This window comes from Protopterus annectens, chromosome 13.part0 (assembly GCF_019279795.1).
Source record: "Protopterus annectens isolate FY-2018-M chromosome 13.part0, PAN1.0, whole genome shotgun sequence".
Taxonomy (NCBI): domain Eukaryota; kingdom Metazoa; phylum Chordata; order Ceratodontiformes; family Protopteridae; genus Protopterus; species Protopterus annectens.
In genome coordinates, this window is record NC_056747.1 from 921,953,014 (window position 1) to 921,970,180 (window position 17,167).

The 17,167-nt window shown below is 34.3% G+C and overlaps 1 protein-coding gene across 1 annotated transcript in view; it reads right to left on the bottom strand.

Moving 5' to 3' along the window:
* The window catches only part of LOC122787984, a 164,164-nt gene extending 150,933 nt beyond the window's left edge, over window positions 1-13,231 (bottom strand). Inside the window, 1 exon segment of the mRNA XM_044054911.1 lies at window positions 13,129-13,231. Within this exon segment, the coding sequence (XP_043910846.1) occupies window positions 13,129-13,231 (103 nt within the window).
* Between the last annotated feature and the right edge of the window lie 3,936 nt (window positions 13,232-17,167).

A 17,167-nucleotide genomic window follows, 5' to 3' on the forward strand; every position in this document is an offset into this window, starting at 1 on the left:
CAAAGTCCAAGCTATAAACCAATTTGTTCTTGTTTTAACTTACAGTTTTGGAGTGATTGACTGGCCCCAAAAGGTATTGGATCAGTTGGAGAGGAAAACAAGAAAAATGCTTCATGCTTATTAAATGATACATAAAGATCAGTTTATACCAGAACTATATATTCCTCATTTTCAAGGAGGTATGGGCCTCCTCAAAACTGATTACATGTATAGATTTGCAGTTGGGACTGCACATATATATGCTGACCTCTCCAGATCCAAACATAGTGAAAGTCTGAAAACATGAGGAGAAGAATTCTATGATGACTTCCCTGCTTAGTTTAGCAGAAGCATATTGGTATTAAGCATGAATGGAAATCAAACCCAAAGAAAACAAAAATCAGTCAGCAACTGAATGTGGAAAAAACAAAAGAAAATATATAAAGAGAAGGATCAGATGAGAAGGCAAGAAATGTGAAAAAAGCATAAATATTGTGGTAAGTATAGAAAACTCCTGGAACAACCTCATGTAGATCAGGATTTGATGCAGTAATGGTTATGGAGATGTGAATTTAAACCAAAAGATGAAACGTTAATATTGGCATCCTAGGATAGTGGTCTATGTACACATTGGTTTGCAAAATCCATTGAACATATCAGAGAAACAGACAAATGCAGGTTCTGTAAAACAGAAATGGAAGCCATCATACATCATGTTGCTGGGTGTGATAGACTAATAGCAGAGGGCCTGTATACTGAAAGGCATACTAATGTGGCAAGACTGTTGCACTGGGGATTGTGCAAATGCTACAATATTGAAGTAGCTGAGAAGTATTGGAAAAATGAGCCACACAGCATTATAGAGAATGAATGAAGTTTATATCTCATGGGATCACCCATTACCAACAGTTCAAAAAACAGAATGCGAGAAAACCAAATATAGTGGTCCATGAAAAGAAGACAAAAACAGCATTGATCATTGAAATTGCTGTGATTACAGTGTCTTACTTACAGAGACTCAAAGTCAGAACATAATGGAATTTGCAGGCAAAAATGAGAGCATTGTGAAATAAATATACACAGACAGTTCCAATAGCAATAGGAGCAATGGGTCTCATAAAAAGAATTTACCGTCATATTTAGATGTGCTACAATACAATACATGTAAGTCCATATGAATTACAGAAGGACTCAGTTTTGGGCACATTGTGGGTGCTGCAAAATATATTTCTGACTAACTTCAAAGAATGAAACAATACTAATTTGAGAACTTCAATCATACCATAAGTTAGGAATAGGGTCCATTCCCACCATGGTATTAGAAACCCAAAAGACTTAGTAAAGCAAGTTGCTTTGTCTTATTCATAGGCTGAAGAAGTTGCAGCAGGATAAAATAAATTTAACTGTATTTATTTTGACATTTTATATTCATACATTTTGAGTTCTTTGGAGGGTGTATATGTGTGTGTGTGTGTGTGTGTGTGTGTGTGTGTGTGTGTGTGTGTGTTTATATCCCCAAATAACCCCAAACCATACATTTAATATTCTAGCTCCCAACCATTTAGGACACATAAAAACCTGCAGAAAACAATTTAATTTGAAACTACAAAGATTTCAACCAAGCACACTCTTTTCCTTATATTTATCAGCAGTAAGTCTAATGCCTAACCTTAATAATTCTTCAGATATTTCTCTATATCCCCTTACTTCAATCACATATTAGTTTAAAAGTTTTTTTTCTGTTACTCCCTTCCAGCCACCAAAACCTAATTTCAGTGATTTATGTTTTCACATACTTCACACTCATTATTTCTTTTTCTCTCTCTCTCTCTTCTAGCTTACCAACTGCATCTTCTCAGTCTTTCCTTTATTTAAAATCATCTCTTCATATTTATTTCACATTATGTCACTCTGTTACAAACTCTTACACCTTAACAAAGATCTGCAAAACTTTTTTGCCATTTGGCTATCACATTGCAAGCATCTTCAACATATGCAATACCATTTTACCAACAGTGTGCTTGTCAGTGTGTCAGACATTCACCATTTTACCAAGCCGGTTATTCACCAGCTCTATCACAGTTTGCTTCCCAGTATATGCATGATGCATCATGCATATTTTATAGTCAGATTCCATCATACTATTTCAAATTGGTGCTATAACTAGGCTATGTCTGATCTGGTAATATCAAATAATATTTCACTAAACCTCCTTCTTCTCCTTTAAAAATCTATCTCAGCCTAGCTAGTGTGATAATACTTTCCATACCTTTAACACCATATGACTGTTCTTAAATAACACTACCCTGCCTCTTCATCCTCATCCCATTTTTAATAATCTTCATTAAAATGTTGTAGTTGATAGTAAACAAACATACAGTGCATGTATGCTTACATTTTCTGTCATGCTTTTCCTCTTTAACAAAATAAAACTCCATATATAAAACTCTTTCAGCTGCACTAGGTCCTGAATAAAGTCTGTGTTGACTCTTCGTTCACTACCTCATCAGTCAGCCTCTTGTTTTCATAGTTACATGATTGAACCCTGTGTTTTCCCATTTCCAGCTTCTTAGTCACTTCAACCACCTCTTTATTCAGATCAGTTCCCCTTACTCCCTTCATTCCTTCACATTTACATTGTCAGAACCATTTATTTTGCATGCCTCCCTTAAGACATTCCTTCTTCTGAATTCTCTTTCACCATCTGAATATTAAACCATCTTCATCTCTTTCCGTTTCTTTTTTCTTTACACTTTTTGAAAGGATACACAATTCTCCTTTTATCTGATATCCCAAATAATCTGTGCAGTTTAAGCTTAATTACAATGTTTTTATTAATCTCCTGTACTCTGTTCCTTACCTCATTGTAAATTATCAATAACAATAGTGTCTCCTCGTTCTTAGTCTGAAGTTAGTCTTATAGCACAGCCTTCTACTTGCTAATGTATTTCCAACTTTATTTCATTATCATCCCCATGTTCTGCTTTAACACTTTCCTGCATTCTTATTTATAACCACATAAGAAATATATATATTTAATTAATACCACTATTATTAAAAATAAAATCCTCATATTAAATCTTTCCCTTTAAATTTTATCATAACCATTCTATGATCTGATGCACTTGTTTACTGACTTCCATCTTTAATAGAACTACAATTTTCTGAAAATAATAATTAGTATGTCAACTTTTACAGCCACAAATTTGACCCTGCCTTCTCATTCATATTTATATAATTCTCTATTATCCACATACTCCTTCACTTTCCACTTAATAATGTCACATTGGAAAATAGTATATATTTATAATTCCAATAGTGTAAGCCCTGGAATAGTGAGAGTGAATGTGTAAAAAGGCAAATATTAATACTCAAACACACACACACACACACACACACATATATATATATATATATATATATATATATATATATATATATAAAAAAATATGGTTTACCTTCACAACATTGCAGCCCAGTTTGTTGACTCCCAGAACATCATCTTTCCTCCCCAGGAAAGTAACCACTTAACCACCAATAAACAAAACACACCCATAGCAAATTACAATCATCAAAGTGGGGGGCTTTGCCCCCACATCCCCCTACTTAAATATACCAACTCTGAGAGCGCACTACAGCTGAGAAAGAGCAAAGTTCACCATGGTGGCCAAGTGGTTACTTTCCTGGAGAGGAAAGACAATGTTCTGGGATTTCGTGCTTCTGCAGTTATGACATTTTCATCTCGCTATTTTGAGAGCTGACGAACTGGACTGCAACGTTATGAACCATAAATATATATATATATATATATATATATATATATATATAGATATATATATATATATATATATATATATATATATATATATATATGGATCTACTTTACATGGTCGACATTTCAGAAAGCCGAAGACCATATGGCCAAAACCATATGATCAACTTTTGAGATGTTGATCATGTAAAAACAAAACAAAAAAAAACACAACAATCACTTACCTTTTATATATATATATATATATATATATATATATATATATATATATATACTAATTTCAACATTACTGCGCATCACAATATTCTCATCTTTTCAAGGCATGCTGATCTTGGAGTTAATATATATAAGTAATGAGGGTGTGGGGTGCAGTACCCCATACTGGGAGGTGCTGAGGAGCTTGCTCCTGCATAGAACAAATTTAAAGGAGAACAGTGATTGCCTACATTTGCTCTTCTGTATTTTTATAGTCTTTTCATAATTTTGAGACTTGCAATCCCGAGTCTCAGAACTGCAATAAGGAACTGTGGAAATCATAAAAGAAACAAACATTTTATAGCATTTATCCTTCCCTTTCTTAGATGGAAGACCATTATATCAAATTATTCATATCTTCTCTTTAAACATCCTCCACTTATTTCCTTATTACTGTTAATGCACAACAATGACCTTCTCTCCCTCCTGGTACATACTAAATTTTCCCTACCCATTAATTCTGTAAGCTTCTAACCTCTTTCCTACTTAATCTTTCATCTTGTGATCCAAATATTCACACTTTCTTATTGTCTGAGTTTTGAAATGCACATCTATATTTTATAAACTGTAAACATTCTATAGACAAAAAAATTAAAATTGTAACCACCTTTTCTTTTGGAGTTTCATTTCAGATCATTCATTTTTGTTGCCTGCTCTTTCCTTTTGTCTTCATCATAACTTTTTTCCTAACCCTGTTTTGCTTTTCTACCAGTCTTAAAATGCAGTTTTCTATGTAACTTTCTAGTTACTTTTCCTCTCTCTCTTTAAAAGCATCAGACAATTTAATTATATATTTTTTAAATTCATTACTTTCTACTTCATTTTCCTCTTCTTTCTGTTCTACTGCCTGCTCTATTTCAATGTGCATGCTTCAAAACAAAAATAAAGCTTTTTTGTTCTTTCTATATGAATTCAACCTGCCTAAGATGGATTATCCTTATTGAACTTTTCTTGTCTATAGTTTTCATACACGACATACCCGCACACACAATATTTCTGTATCAGTGCACACTTCTTTCACAACTTCATTGTTTTTACTTTCAGATATGCAGCATCTTTACAATTTGTTTTCATGTGCCAAATTTATCCTAACATAAAACAGTACTTTTGTTGTCCCTTATATAATAGTCTCCCTTTTAAATGCCACCAAAATAGTAATGTAACAGATATATTAACAATATTTCATTCTTAAATAAACTTTTTATTTTCATCCTTCTATCCAGAAATCTTATCCATTAAATATCCGTTAAGGCTCTTCTAATACAGTAAATTCACCATGTAAACAATGTTACATATTGGCTTTGAGCTATCTGACTCATAGAATAAAATAAAGTAAAATTCCAGGAAATCAGTTCCACATTCTCATTCATTTGAAGCTTTAATACCCTTAAACATTGTCAATTATGTCCCTAAAAGATTTGTTCTTCTCCATGTTCAAATTTATTTTATCTTCTGAATGATTCAAACCATAAACATTTCCAGTTTTAGTCCAGTTTATTGTTTTAATAACTCACTTACCACTTCTATCTGTATCACATTTTCCTTTTTGCACCAAAACTGCCATTTCTCAGTTGTTTGATTGAAAAATATCCAAAAAGGATATGCTTGCCTGCTCTGATACCTGCAATATTTTACTCATCTTGTATGAACCATTGCTTCAGGAACCATCCATTTTTTCCCTTCACTGTGCTTTCTATATTGCTATCTTGGTTGTGTTCCCATATTGTTTCTTAAGTTCTCCCAAGATAATACCTCCTCCACATCAGTTTCCATTCTAACTCTTTGACATATTCAAAAGTTCATCTATGTAAAGATTTCTGCAAGCCTCCCAGGGACACTGCAAAACTTTAGGACCCACTCTGCTAAATGCTGACTGATTAAAGTTGTTGATGAACTCTAAAGTCTGACTTGCAGAGTAGCTGTATCTTAAGTCAAGCATGAGTCTATAGCTGAACTGACACACCAGACTTCCACAATTTAATAATTTAAAATATAACCATAACACTGTATTGTCCCAAATGATGTAACCGCCTCACAACAAGGTTAAATTGAAATTAAAATTGTCGAGCACATGTACCAAACTAAAGTTACGCATTGCACTATGTTCCATTTCAGTGCAAATTATATTAATGCAGTTTTGACTCACTGTACAGAAAGATGTCAGAATAAGGGATTTTGTGGCTTGTATGATTTGTCTGTATGTCCTTCCCACTGTGGCATAAAATCCCCTTTCTCCAGTTCATAGTATATCAGTGACCTCATTTCTCTCACCTACTCTCCTACCATCCCATACTTACTTTTCAGTCACCTACCAGCTGTTCATAGTTGCATTTTAATTCTACACATTTTTAAAACATGTCTTAACTGCTCCCTTAATCTGATACTGATTATCTGGTCATCTCACATTTCCAGCATGTTACACCTAACACCCAGACAATTTCTTAGTACTCAAGTCTACATTTTTTTTATTTTACAAATAACCAAACTGTTTTAACTATTACTAACATATATAACTATTTCCTTGGTGCCTTAGTGTCATAATGCATTATTTTTCTTTGCAGATTTCATGATTTCCAGAATACCAGGCTTAAAATTTATATTCTTCTGCTTCTATTTGGGGAACCTTCTCTCCTTCCAAGGCAGAGTTATCTATGTGTCTAGGTGTTTCATATACTTTATTTTATGTACTATCCCTTTGTGCCAGTAAATAGGTGACTTCAATGCAAGATTACTCAACAGGGCAGTCTATCAACAAGTTATAGACAAATTTACATTATTTATTCAGCAAGCACTTTTCTGTGAATGTATGCCTCCATGCCTCTCCATTTACATTTATCCAAATACTTTCTACTTATATAAAGACAGATAAAAAAGACTTATCATTGAATCACTGTAATGACCATAAACTACAACAACAACCATCAAAACTATTCCCAGAATTTCAAAGAATGAAAATGGAATTTCATTATTTTAATAATTGTGAACCACTGGCCTTGCTCATAATAAACATGGTGGTACAGACAAGACTCAGTTCTAGCACCATACTGTGCAGAGATAATACAAGAAATAGAATTCATATGTGCTGGGAAGACCATGTCTGGAACGAGAATGCACATGTGCTGGGTACATAAATTACCATTTTTGACCATTTCTATGTTTGGTGATTTAATATGCTGAAGTTTTAAAATACAAAGTTTCACAAATGAGAAAGAGACTCACATTACATGCCCCATTATTTGATATTTGCCCTTTGATATATAAATGTACATTTTTCTTATAAATATGTCTCTACATTAGAAATGAGTGGTTAAATCATTATAGTGAAAGACTGTTTAAAAATGGCCAAGAAATAACACAGATTGTTAAAAATCCATTTAACTATTATTTACTAAATGAATATATTTCTTTGATTTGTTATACAAAGAATAGAAATGTAGAAACTAATGACTATCACAGTTGCTTACCAGATGAGCATGAAAACAGAGTAAAATAAAGCAAACAAGCATTGATACAATATTAATATATTTTAATGCATTTTGTTTATTTTCTCTTGGGTACAGTTTTTGCGTATGCAAAGCATATGTTTTACTTTGTGAAATAAATAACTTTGGAAAATGTCATGAGTTACTGCAAACTAACACAGTATATGAGGTACAGGAGGTTAAGTTAATTATCTGATGAGGTTTCTAGTAGACACATTTCGCACCTCCCAGAATGTCTGCTTTTGAAACAAGAAGGCCTTTGATAAAAAAAAATGTGGATTAAAATATGAATATGGGAAACCCTGCTTCACAACTATGTATAATTCTTTGGCTGCTTAATCCTCAGGTTAAGGGAGTATACCTCCTTAGTACCATCTCTAAATCCATCTACACACACCCCTAATCTTGCAGAGGTTCTGAAAATGCACATACTAGAGCCTTACCTGTACTTCTTATACATAACGCATTACTTACACATCTGACAAGTGTAAATCATACATGCACGATCACTATAACATAGCAATATGAGAGTCCATAATAACTAGATACATAGGATTAAAAATATAACAAGTCATAGTCAGACCCCAATAAGGCAGTTATTGTGCCCTGATGATGCCAAATATATCTTAGTCTTTGGTTATTCCATCATGCATAAAGCAGATACACACCTCATGAACTTTGCGGCAAGTTTATGACAATGTCATATATACCTAATCTGAACATTTAAAAAAAAAAGATTAAGGGTAATTAGGGATGGTCATCATTCATGTTGAATGAACAATCTAAGGAGATCTTCCTTGTGGACATGTGATAAGGTATGCTAGGATCATAAAACATCTTAGCAGGCATAGGAAAAATGTGTCTGCTTAACAAAATCCTTCCAGCTTCTCCTATGACACTTGCATATGAAGACAAAATGATGGCAATCAGTCAATGCTAAAAGCAGGATTGCCTTTCCACCCATTAAGGTTAACCTTTATCACCTGGAATTTGAAAGTACTGTGTAGGAAATGTTCTACCCCTTTATTTCTTTTCAGATCTCATCAAATTCATAACCATAACTGCTGAAAGATAAGCACAATAAAATTCAATAGTGAAGATGGCGCTAATGCCACAAATGTCAAAAATTTAATGAGTGATTTTGGAGGTTTTCCTGTGCCTGGAAATGTTGATATCAATAGCATTACTGAAATTTAGTTTAAAAATTAAAATGTATATCACAGAATGTAGAATATGCGGTCTACATGTTGCAGATTAAATGAGATATGCAATGGCATCTTGATATTAGTACATTTGTAAATATAATGCCGAGAACCCTGAAGCTAAATAAACAACTCAGGAGTAGAAACTGCTTACACAACAGTACATGTCAGTAGTATTAAACTGAATACTATGGAAATTTATCCCTACTCAACTGATTTCATGACTAAGTTGTTGTTGTTGTTGTGTCTTTCGGCTTTTCCCGGTTAGGGGGGCACCACAGCGGAACTCCGGTCCGCTAATGATTGGCAGTTGAATTTTTACGTGCCGAGTTGCCAGCCCTGATGCACAACCTTCAACGAAGGTACGCCCATTCACGTATGTCTCCACACAGAAGACGCTCTAGCTGAGAGTCGAACCGGACAGCGTCTTAATGTGAGGTGACAACACTACCGCAGATTTCTTGACTAATTGCTAACATGAAAAAAACAATGAATATACAGTCCTTAGTGGAGATTTTAACTGTGTAGAATATAACCATATAAACTACACAATATAATATAAATATAGTCAAATATTACTTGCCCGTGTTAATCAAAACTACTTTGAGACAAAATGTACAAAATCCACCCATGGGTGGAAATATACTATATATAATAACTGATATTCCACAGGATTCTGTACTGCGGCCACTTCTTTGGAGATATTTTTCTCAAGTACAAAATTGGGAAATGGACTCTGCATAACCAGACATGTGGGTAAGTGCAAAGTGGGTGGGTTATTTCTTTCAATAAAACGCTTGAATGTGCTCCATGATATAATAAAACTGTTGCAATTGAAATGACCTATAACATCTGTAAATGTTGCATTATGAGATTTGGTAAAAAGGATATACATTGTGATTGCAAATTAGATGGTCACATTATAAAAATGTCATCATTATTAAGGGTTTAGAGACAATGGTTGGCCATTTAACCATGATGAGTGAATATCAACCAAAGTCAGTAAAAATATTCATTATTCCAAGAGGATCATTTCACTACTTCATATCTCATTGATATGATGCATTATGGAATGCAAGGTTATATTCTGCAGTTTTTGCAGATGCTACCCGAAACAAATAGAAAAGGTACAACCTTCCTTATAATAAGCTTAATCTGGAACAACTAAACTATTCAAAAAGCATTGGGCACTGAAATTATATTCTGTTTCTGTTTGGATACTTGGAAGTAACCTCTTCCTTGTTTATAAGACTATGTGTAATCTGGTTCTACTTAAAAGGTACACCTGGAGCACAGTTCTCAGGATCTAACACAGCTCAAGAAAACCAATACAGAAATAAATATTAATAATAGAAAGAAACGTGTGATACATTATGGAGCAGCTTCTAGGATTATGGAATAAGCATCCCCTTGCAATTAGAAAACTCTGTACTAATTTCTTTCAAGAATAACCTTAATGGCAATCAAACTTTATGAAGGCCATTAGGCCATAAACCTGACAATCAAACCTATGAATATATCTCACAATGAGAAGCTGCAGCCTGAAATCAGTGATATTAAATCTAGATTGGCACAGAAAGATAGAGCCCTGACTATGCCCCAGACAACCCAGGACTATTTAGTGGCCAAAGAGATGGAGGAGCCCACTGTGGCAGGAGAAGAATGGAGGGGCTGAGGTTGCCCACTTCTCTCAGGATGAACGGGATTAACTGTGTGCCCTGGAATGCCTTTCTCTTGTCCTCAGTGGAAACCAGAGAACTGATGAAGGTGTTTCTTTCAAGGCATGGGTGTTTGCAGGCCTATGTCACTTGCAGAAGGGAGTATGAGTCCCATTCAATGACAAGAGCCATTATTGGGCAGTTATTAGGAAGTGGTAGAGGTAATGCACAAAACCCATTTCCATGCTTGGACAACTGAACTGTTTCCAGTAGGCCTGAAGTTCATTTAAAGGGGATAATGAGACATTGTGCTGGCACTCCTTTGCGGTTAGAGGAGGACCAGGGCCAAAAAATAAAAATATTAAATACAGCCTGAAGAATGGGATCGGAGTTAAAAGGTTTAAACAGAGGCATACACAAAGACACACACACACACACACACACACACACACACACACACACACACACACACACACACACATTAATAATTCTAATATATAGTGATGAAGAAGAAGGCATGGAAAAGCTTTAAGATCATTTTTTGTTGACAAAATAATTTGATTTATTTTATTCATTCAGTGAACTGCAAGAAATAAAGTAAAGAGTAGGAGGTTTATTTCTATAAATGTGCTTATTTTGAAAGTCTGTAATCCAAAATTTCCAGTTGTATTTTTTACTTACTATAGTTGTATTAAGGCCCAATAAATGATATATAAATAATATCAATTTTTTTATCTGCACTCTTAAAGACTAGGATAATGGAACTCATTTATCTATACCCAGTTTACAGATGTTTTTCTATTTCTGTACAGTACAATAATATGAATCAAAGTTTTAACTATGAAGGATGTGAAGGATGTTGTTGCTCTGTAAAAATATGTCTGCAGAGCCAAAGCCAATGAGTGGAAGATTGTACATCCAGATATTTGTGTATGAACACTTTAATGCAAAATATATGCACCTATAACATCTAAGTATATAGTTGCATTCATTGCATTCCTGCATTTTAGGTATCTACTAATTCTGCTGTAGCTTTGAGCTTCCATTGATAACTTACAAGTCCTTTGAAGTTGAAGCATTTGTGATTATGTATGCAGGGCAGTGAACTGCAAACAAATAAAAAAACAAGCTGCTTTCTGAGATTCTCTGATAATTACTGGTGATAATCACTTTTGGCAGGCACTCCCCTATCGGTCACAAACTCATAATCTGCGGTTCTTGTGGTACCACCCACCACTACACTTGTTTACCTTCTTCTGTTCAGTCCTTGTAATTCTATTTATAAGCTTTTTGGCACTTTTCCACCACACATCACTCCTTCCATGTATGTTATCTTCAACATATATAGTGGTATATTTCTTTATACCTCTGTCTTTCCAGCTGTGCCAACTAATTTTCAGCAATTGTCTTTCGTACATCTGTCTCTGTCATCCTTTTGTAGATTGATGTGTATTGTGATCTATTCCCCACTTTCTGGGTTAATCATCTTAAAACCTTCTTCTGTTCTTGCTGAAGTTTTAACAGCCTTTTGCCTTTTTACTCATTTCTGATATTTTCTGTATCAGATGGTGCTGCTGGTTGTCAGCTAGTGTGTGACAAGCAAAATGTCACCCTACATCTTTGTGGCTTATTGTGTAATGAAGAATCAACAAAATATACCTCAGTGATCACAGCTTATTGATAGAATGTATATGTAATGTAAGACTTACCCACCCCCCAAGCTCCGTGGCAGAACATGAATAAAAATTGCAGTGGGATATGTACTGCAAAGCTGTTTTCACTGAAGAGTGAGATGATGAAGGGCAGATTGAATAGTCACTACATACTCATATGGTCATGCTAAGAACTTGATCTTTTACCTGCAGCTTACATATTGACATGCACAGATCTGAACTGTATATATACAAAATTAAGTCAACTAGTATATTATACTGTTTTTACCTTAACAAAGTTCTCACCTTATCATATCAAATGTTCTGACCCTGAGTTGAAAAAGTACATGTGAATTCATATAAGCTCAATGCTGCAAATCTATGAACTGAGTAGAAGAGAGTTATAATAAACTGACATGGTAAAGCTATTGTTCCTATTCTGATTAACTACAGTAGTATTTAGAATAAAGTTGCACTGTGGCAATGGCAGATGCAGTATTTTGCCATATCTTGTTTATTCCAGTGTTGATGACATACTTCAACTAATTTATTTGGAAAATTACATGTTCATACAGAATATGTGCACATACGGTATTTTACGTAACTTCACCAGAAAATGGAATTATTTTTAATATGTAACCTTTAAAAATGATGAATAAAATAGATTTAAAAATAAAATGAGTTGTCCAGATGTTTTGCTCACAACATTATTAATTAGTACTAAAATGTTTTTATGGAAAACCTGTTTTGATTTATTACCAATTTACTCTTGACCCTTTATAGGACAATGTACGGTAGGATTTTTACTCATCTTGCCTGTAAACTGAAAGAAAAACTATTATAGTTGTGCAGCCATTTTAACTTGGACTTAAAAAAATAAACCTTAACAATGGCTCTGATAGGCTGGCTTAACATATACAATTAAACCATATTATAGTAACACTTATACATCTCAAATGTTTAAACCGGTCAGTGGAAACATGTAGGTCAAGATTGATACAGCATTTGAATTAATATTTTCCTCACTTTAAATATTTTGCTGCTGTTGAATATTTCAGCCTTTTTTCATTAAAGTACTACTGATATGTTTTGTCAGTGAAACACTTTGTGCCTTAAGGTAACACTTACCAGTATTTCGAAGTTTGTTGTTTCGCAGGACTGAAGAGATGACCAGTGTATTCCCAACAATGTCTGTCACCATGGTAACAATAAGCACAGTAGCCAATCCCATGGCAAAAGGTTGCAGGTTATGGAGATTGTTTTGATTATTATAAAGCTGATCCCCATAATTTATCAGGCTCACATTATCATACATTCTATTCAGATTTTGCAGGTTTTCTTTTTTCAGCAAAAGTTTTCTGTATACTTGTAGTGTAATAGAGCAGATAACCAAAACAATGAGAAGATTATATATTAAAATATTGTTTTAAATGAGTTACCCTTCACTTCTACTTTGCCATATGAATTCACAATAATTTTTTCTGGATAATGTATTATGAGCAAGAAATGTAAATTTGATACTTAAAACATTTTAATCAAACTCTTTTTCTAATGTGCCAATGTTACAAAACTGCCCTTATTTTACAGCTCTTTAATAAAAACAATATTTTTAATGCAAAATGCAGTGCTTAGAATTAAGTTCTACAGGAATTTTCTGACATCTTAGCTATTCAGAAATTAACTGAATATAAAAATGAGCCAGTATTCTCAGCATGTTGGCCTTTTATAAGGTAAATTATTCTCAGGAGAGTTGTGTTATCTTAGTAACTCAGCAGTGGCGCATTATTACAGAAATTCAGAACTGTTACTGATTGCATTTAACTCATGTCATATGCAGGATTCTGGCTAGGGATTTTATTATACATTTCGTAAATGGTTACAGTTGAGTGGTATGTTCAGATATTTCTCCTTCTTAGAATGTCATTATCTGTATATATTTTGTATATGTCATCCACCAACGTTTGTGGCACTAGCAGTTTCACTGTATTCCACAACCTCTCAACTTCATAGCACTGGTATTCCTGAGACACAGCAAATGGTTTGGGAGAGAAACAATATCTTATTTTACAGAATGGTGGGTAAAAAAAAAAAAAAAAAGCAACAGTAGACTTCACATAATTAATGTTAATTGTTTACATAATTACCTCATTCATTTTGTTGTATGTTACCACTTTTTATATTATTAGCTTGTCAGGTAAGTAACACAGACAATTGCTTTGTTTTAGGGAGTAACCTACAAAACCATATCATTCAATGACACATATAGAATCACATAATATTCAAGAGGAGACCGAAAAACATAGATTATCAAATATAACCTCAACGTACCCCCATGCTATACTACTATTCCCTACAAATTGTTCTAAGATTTAAAAAAAATGCAAATCTGAAGAAAAAAAATCACAGCTTTATGACTAAATCATAACAGCTGAGAAGTATACAGTTCCCAGCCATTGATGAAGGGGCCACGGAGTTGTTAAACATGCCATGGATTTTATTGACAGAATAGAAGTTGTAGTTTACAGGCAACTAATCCCTGAATTAGGCTGGCCATAATCACAGTTCACATAATACAAGGCTTGATATATGATAGCAAAAGAAGTTCTTCTGTCATTGCTTTGTATCTAGCTTACCTGTTTGTGCAGTGAAAAAAAATATTTACATGAAATAAAATAGATTAAAATAGTTGATTTATTAAAAAGTGCCATTTAAATTGCTTGTTTATAGGTGACATGTCTTAAATGATAAGTCTATGCAGCAAGCGTCCTCTGGGGATGTGAGGCTGAGTCATGAAGAAAGGAATCATGGGTCATGGAATACATGAAAAGTCAAAAGAGTGTCATATGACATCAAAGTGGAATGATAATTAAAGGATATAATTAGAAAGGGAATAATGAAGAAGGAAAAGAGGGACTCCCACACATTTTTATCTGGCTATAATCTATTGTGTTTTGTTGAACAGCTTCAATGAGTCATGCAGTGTAAATGCTTAGATGACTCTTTAACCCATGTCAGGAGTCACTGGTGCAGTGTTATATGAGCAGTGCTGGCTTATCCCAAGCAGTGGACAGCTGTGCTGTATACAGACAGAGCCAGGTCATTGCAAGTAACTAACTGATGTATTGCAAATAATACAGCAATAACTTAACTCAAATATGGAAACTACATTACAGATGCTATTAAGACAAGAGTAGCACATGTGGCCCTTCGTTAGCCGACCAGTGATTCATTTTGTATTCTTCTTCTAGGTTTTATCCCAAAGTATATTCAAGGACAGCACAAATTCATTCCCTATTTGTCATGTCACCAGGGTTCATCAGTAAATTACAAGATTCCAAAAATATCACACTTCCCAAGGTGATGTGGAATTGGCCAGCAAAACAAAACATGCAGCATGGATTTCTAAGGTCGTGAATTTGCTTGCAGGTTCCTCCCTTTCCATACCTGAGATTGGCTAGGTTTCATGAAATAAAGTAATTACTTTTCTAACAAATGCCTGCTCGTAGAATAATCCAGGGCATGTGGTCAGAAAAAAATTTGCTCTCAGTTTCTAAGAAAAAGAAAGTATCCAGGTGCACGTTATGTAGGTACTATTAGTAGTTTTTCCTACTAGTAGTAGCTACAGTCAGCCGAACGATGACGTGTGCCTTCTAAAACTTTAATAATGCACGATTCTACTGCACCCAGATGAAAATTCAGGCCCCTTGAAAAGATGAAGTGCTTGGGAGTACAGGAAGGCATTGCAAATCGGAGTTTCCTTCATGCTACGTCGAAGTTACTCATCTGCAAAGACTGATTTCCACTATTTTTAACAGAAAAAATGAAATGGTTCTTAGCTGAATACCAAAGAATAGGATTCTGGCAAAATAACTGTAAAAAGCATGTAACTAGAGTTTTCCAGTGATGACTTAAAGGACTTTGGAATATGTGTGTGGAGAGGGAAATGGCTTTCCATGGCCATGTCTGACTCTGCACATGAATACCATTTACTGGATGGCATATTTTTCTAATACTCCTGCTCATGGGAATGACTACCTTCTGTTGTGTATTTTGTATGGACAGGCAGTGATACAAATACTAAATGAAAGTCCCCAAATTTCCAAAGAGATATTAACATACTGAGGAAGTCATTATATTATCTGTAAATATAATATGTCTGAGAAAGGCGAACACACCTGGCAAGAGCAAATAAATTGCTAATGCATTATTCCACTTTCACTTTCAGTTCTGGGATGTATGAATGCATAAATGTATGTATGTAAGCATGCATGGAAACACTGTATACTTTGGCAGAAGTCAATGAAACTCATTTGATTGCTTCTGCCGGCTTTAAGTTCATGTGAGGTTGTGAACAGTTGGGATAGGGGAATTTGCCCTTTCCCCACTATAGAGGGATCTCTGAGTTAGTATATATAATTAAAACCACTCCAAACTCAGTCAAGTACACTGGAACCAATAAAGGCAAATAAAATGAATAATCAGTGCACAGTCAAAGAAAAACAAACTCCAACTGACCACCAACGGTTATAAAAATGGCATCCAGGTAACGATGATATGTTCTAATGTTTTCATAAAAAAGGAGAAGAAAAAACATAACAAAACCCTTTAAATTTGTATTTAAAAGTGGTCCAAACTTGAAAAACTATTTTGAAAGCATTGGAAGTTGTAGAGGGATTAATTTAAAAATAGGTACCTTTAAGTGTGGAATATGTGCCCAGTGTCCTTATATTTCAGATTTGGTAGAACTTCAGGTATGTGGGATGCAGGACAAACTGGTAGTGACTAGAAAACTAGTCTTGAGTTTAAGGAGCTAATTTGGCAGTTAAGACTAGATGCCTGTTCCCCTCCCATTTTTTTGAAGTTTTTAAGTGTTCTATGATTATACTTTTATGCAGTAATAGTTTTATCAGTGAGACACTAGTTTTATCAATCAGCGTGGGGCCAATAATAGCTTGTATTTTCCATGGTGTAATTTATTGGGTGTATTATTTAAGTACTTGAGTTGTACAATAGTGTATTCTGATGAAGTTCCCTTGTGAGGAATGAAAGCGCTTAACCATTTTGTCATTAAATATAAAATCTAACTGCTGGTGGCCAGTTGGAGTTTGTTTGTCTTTGACTGTACACAGATTATTCATTTTATTTGCCTTAATTGGTTCCAGTGTGC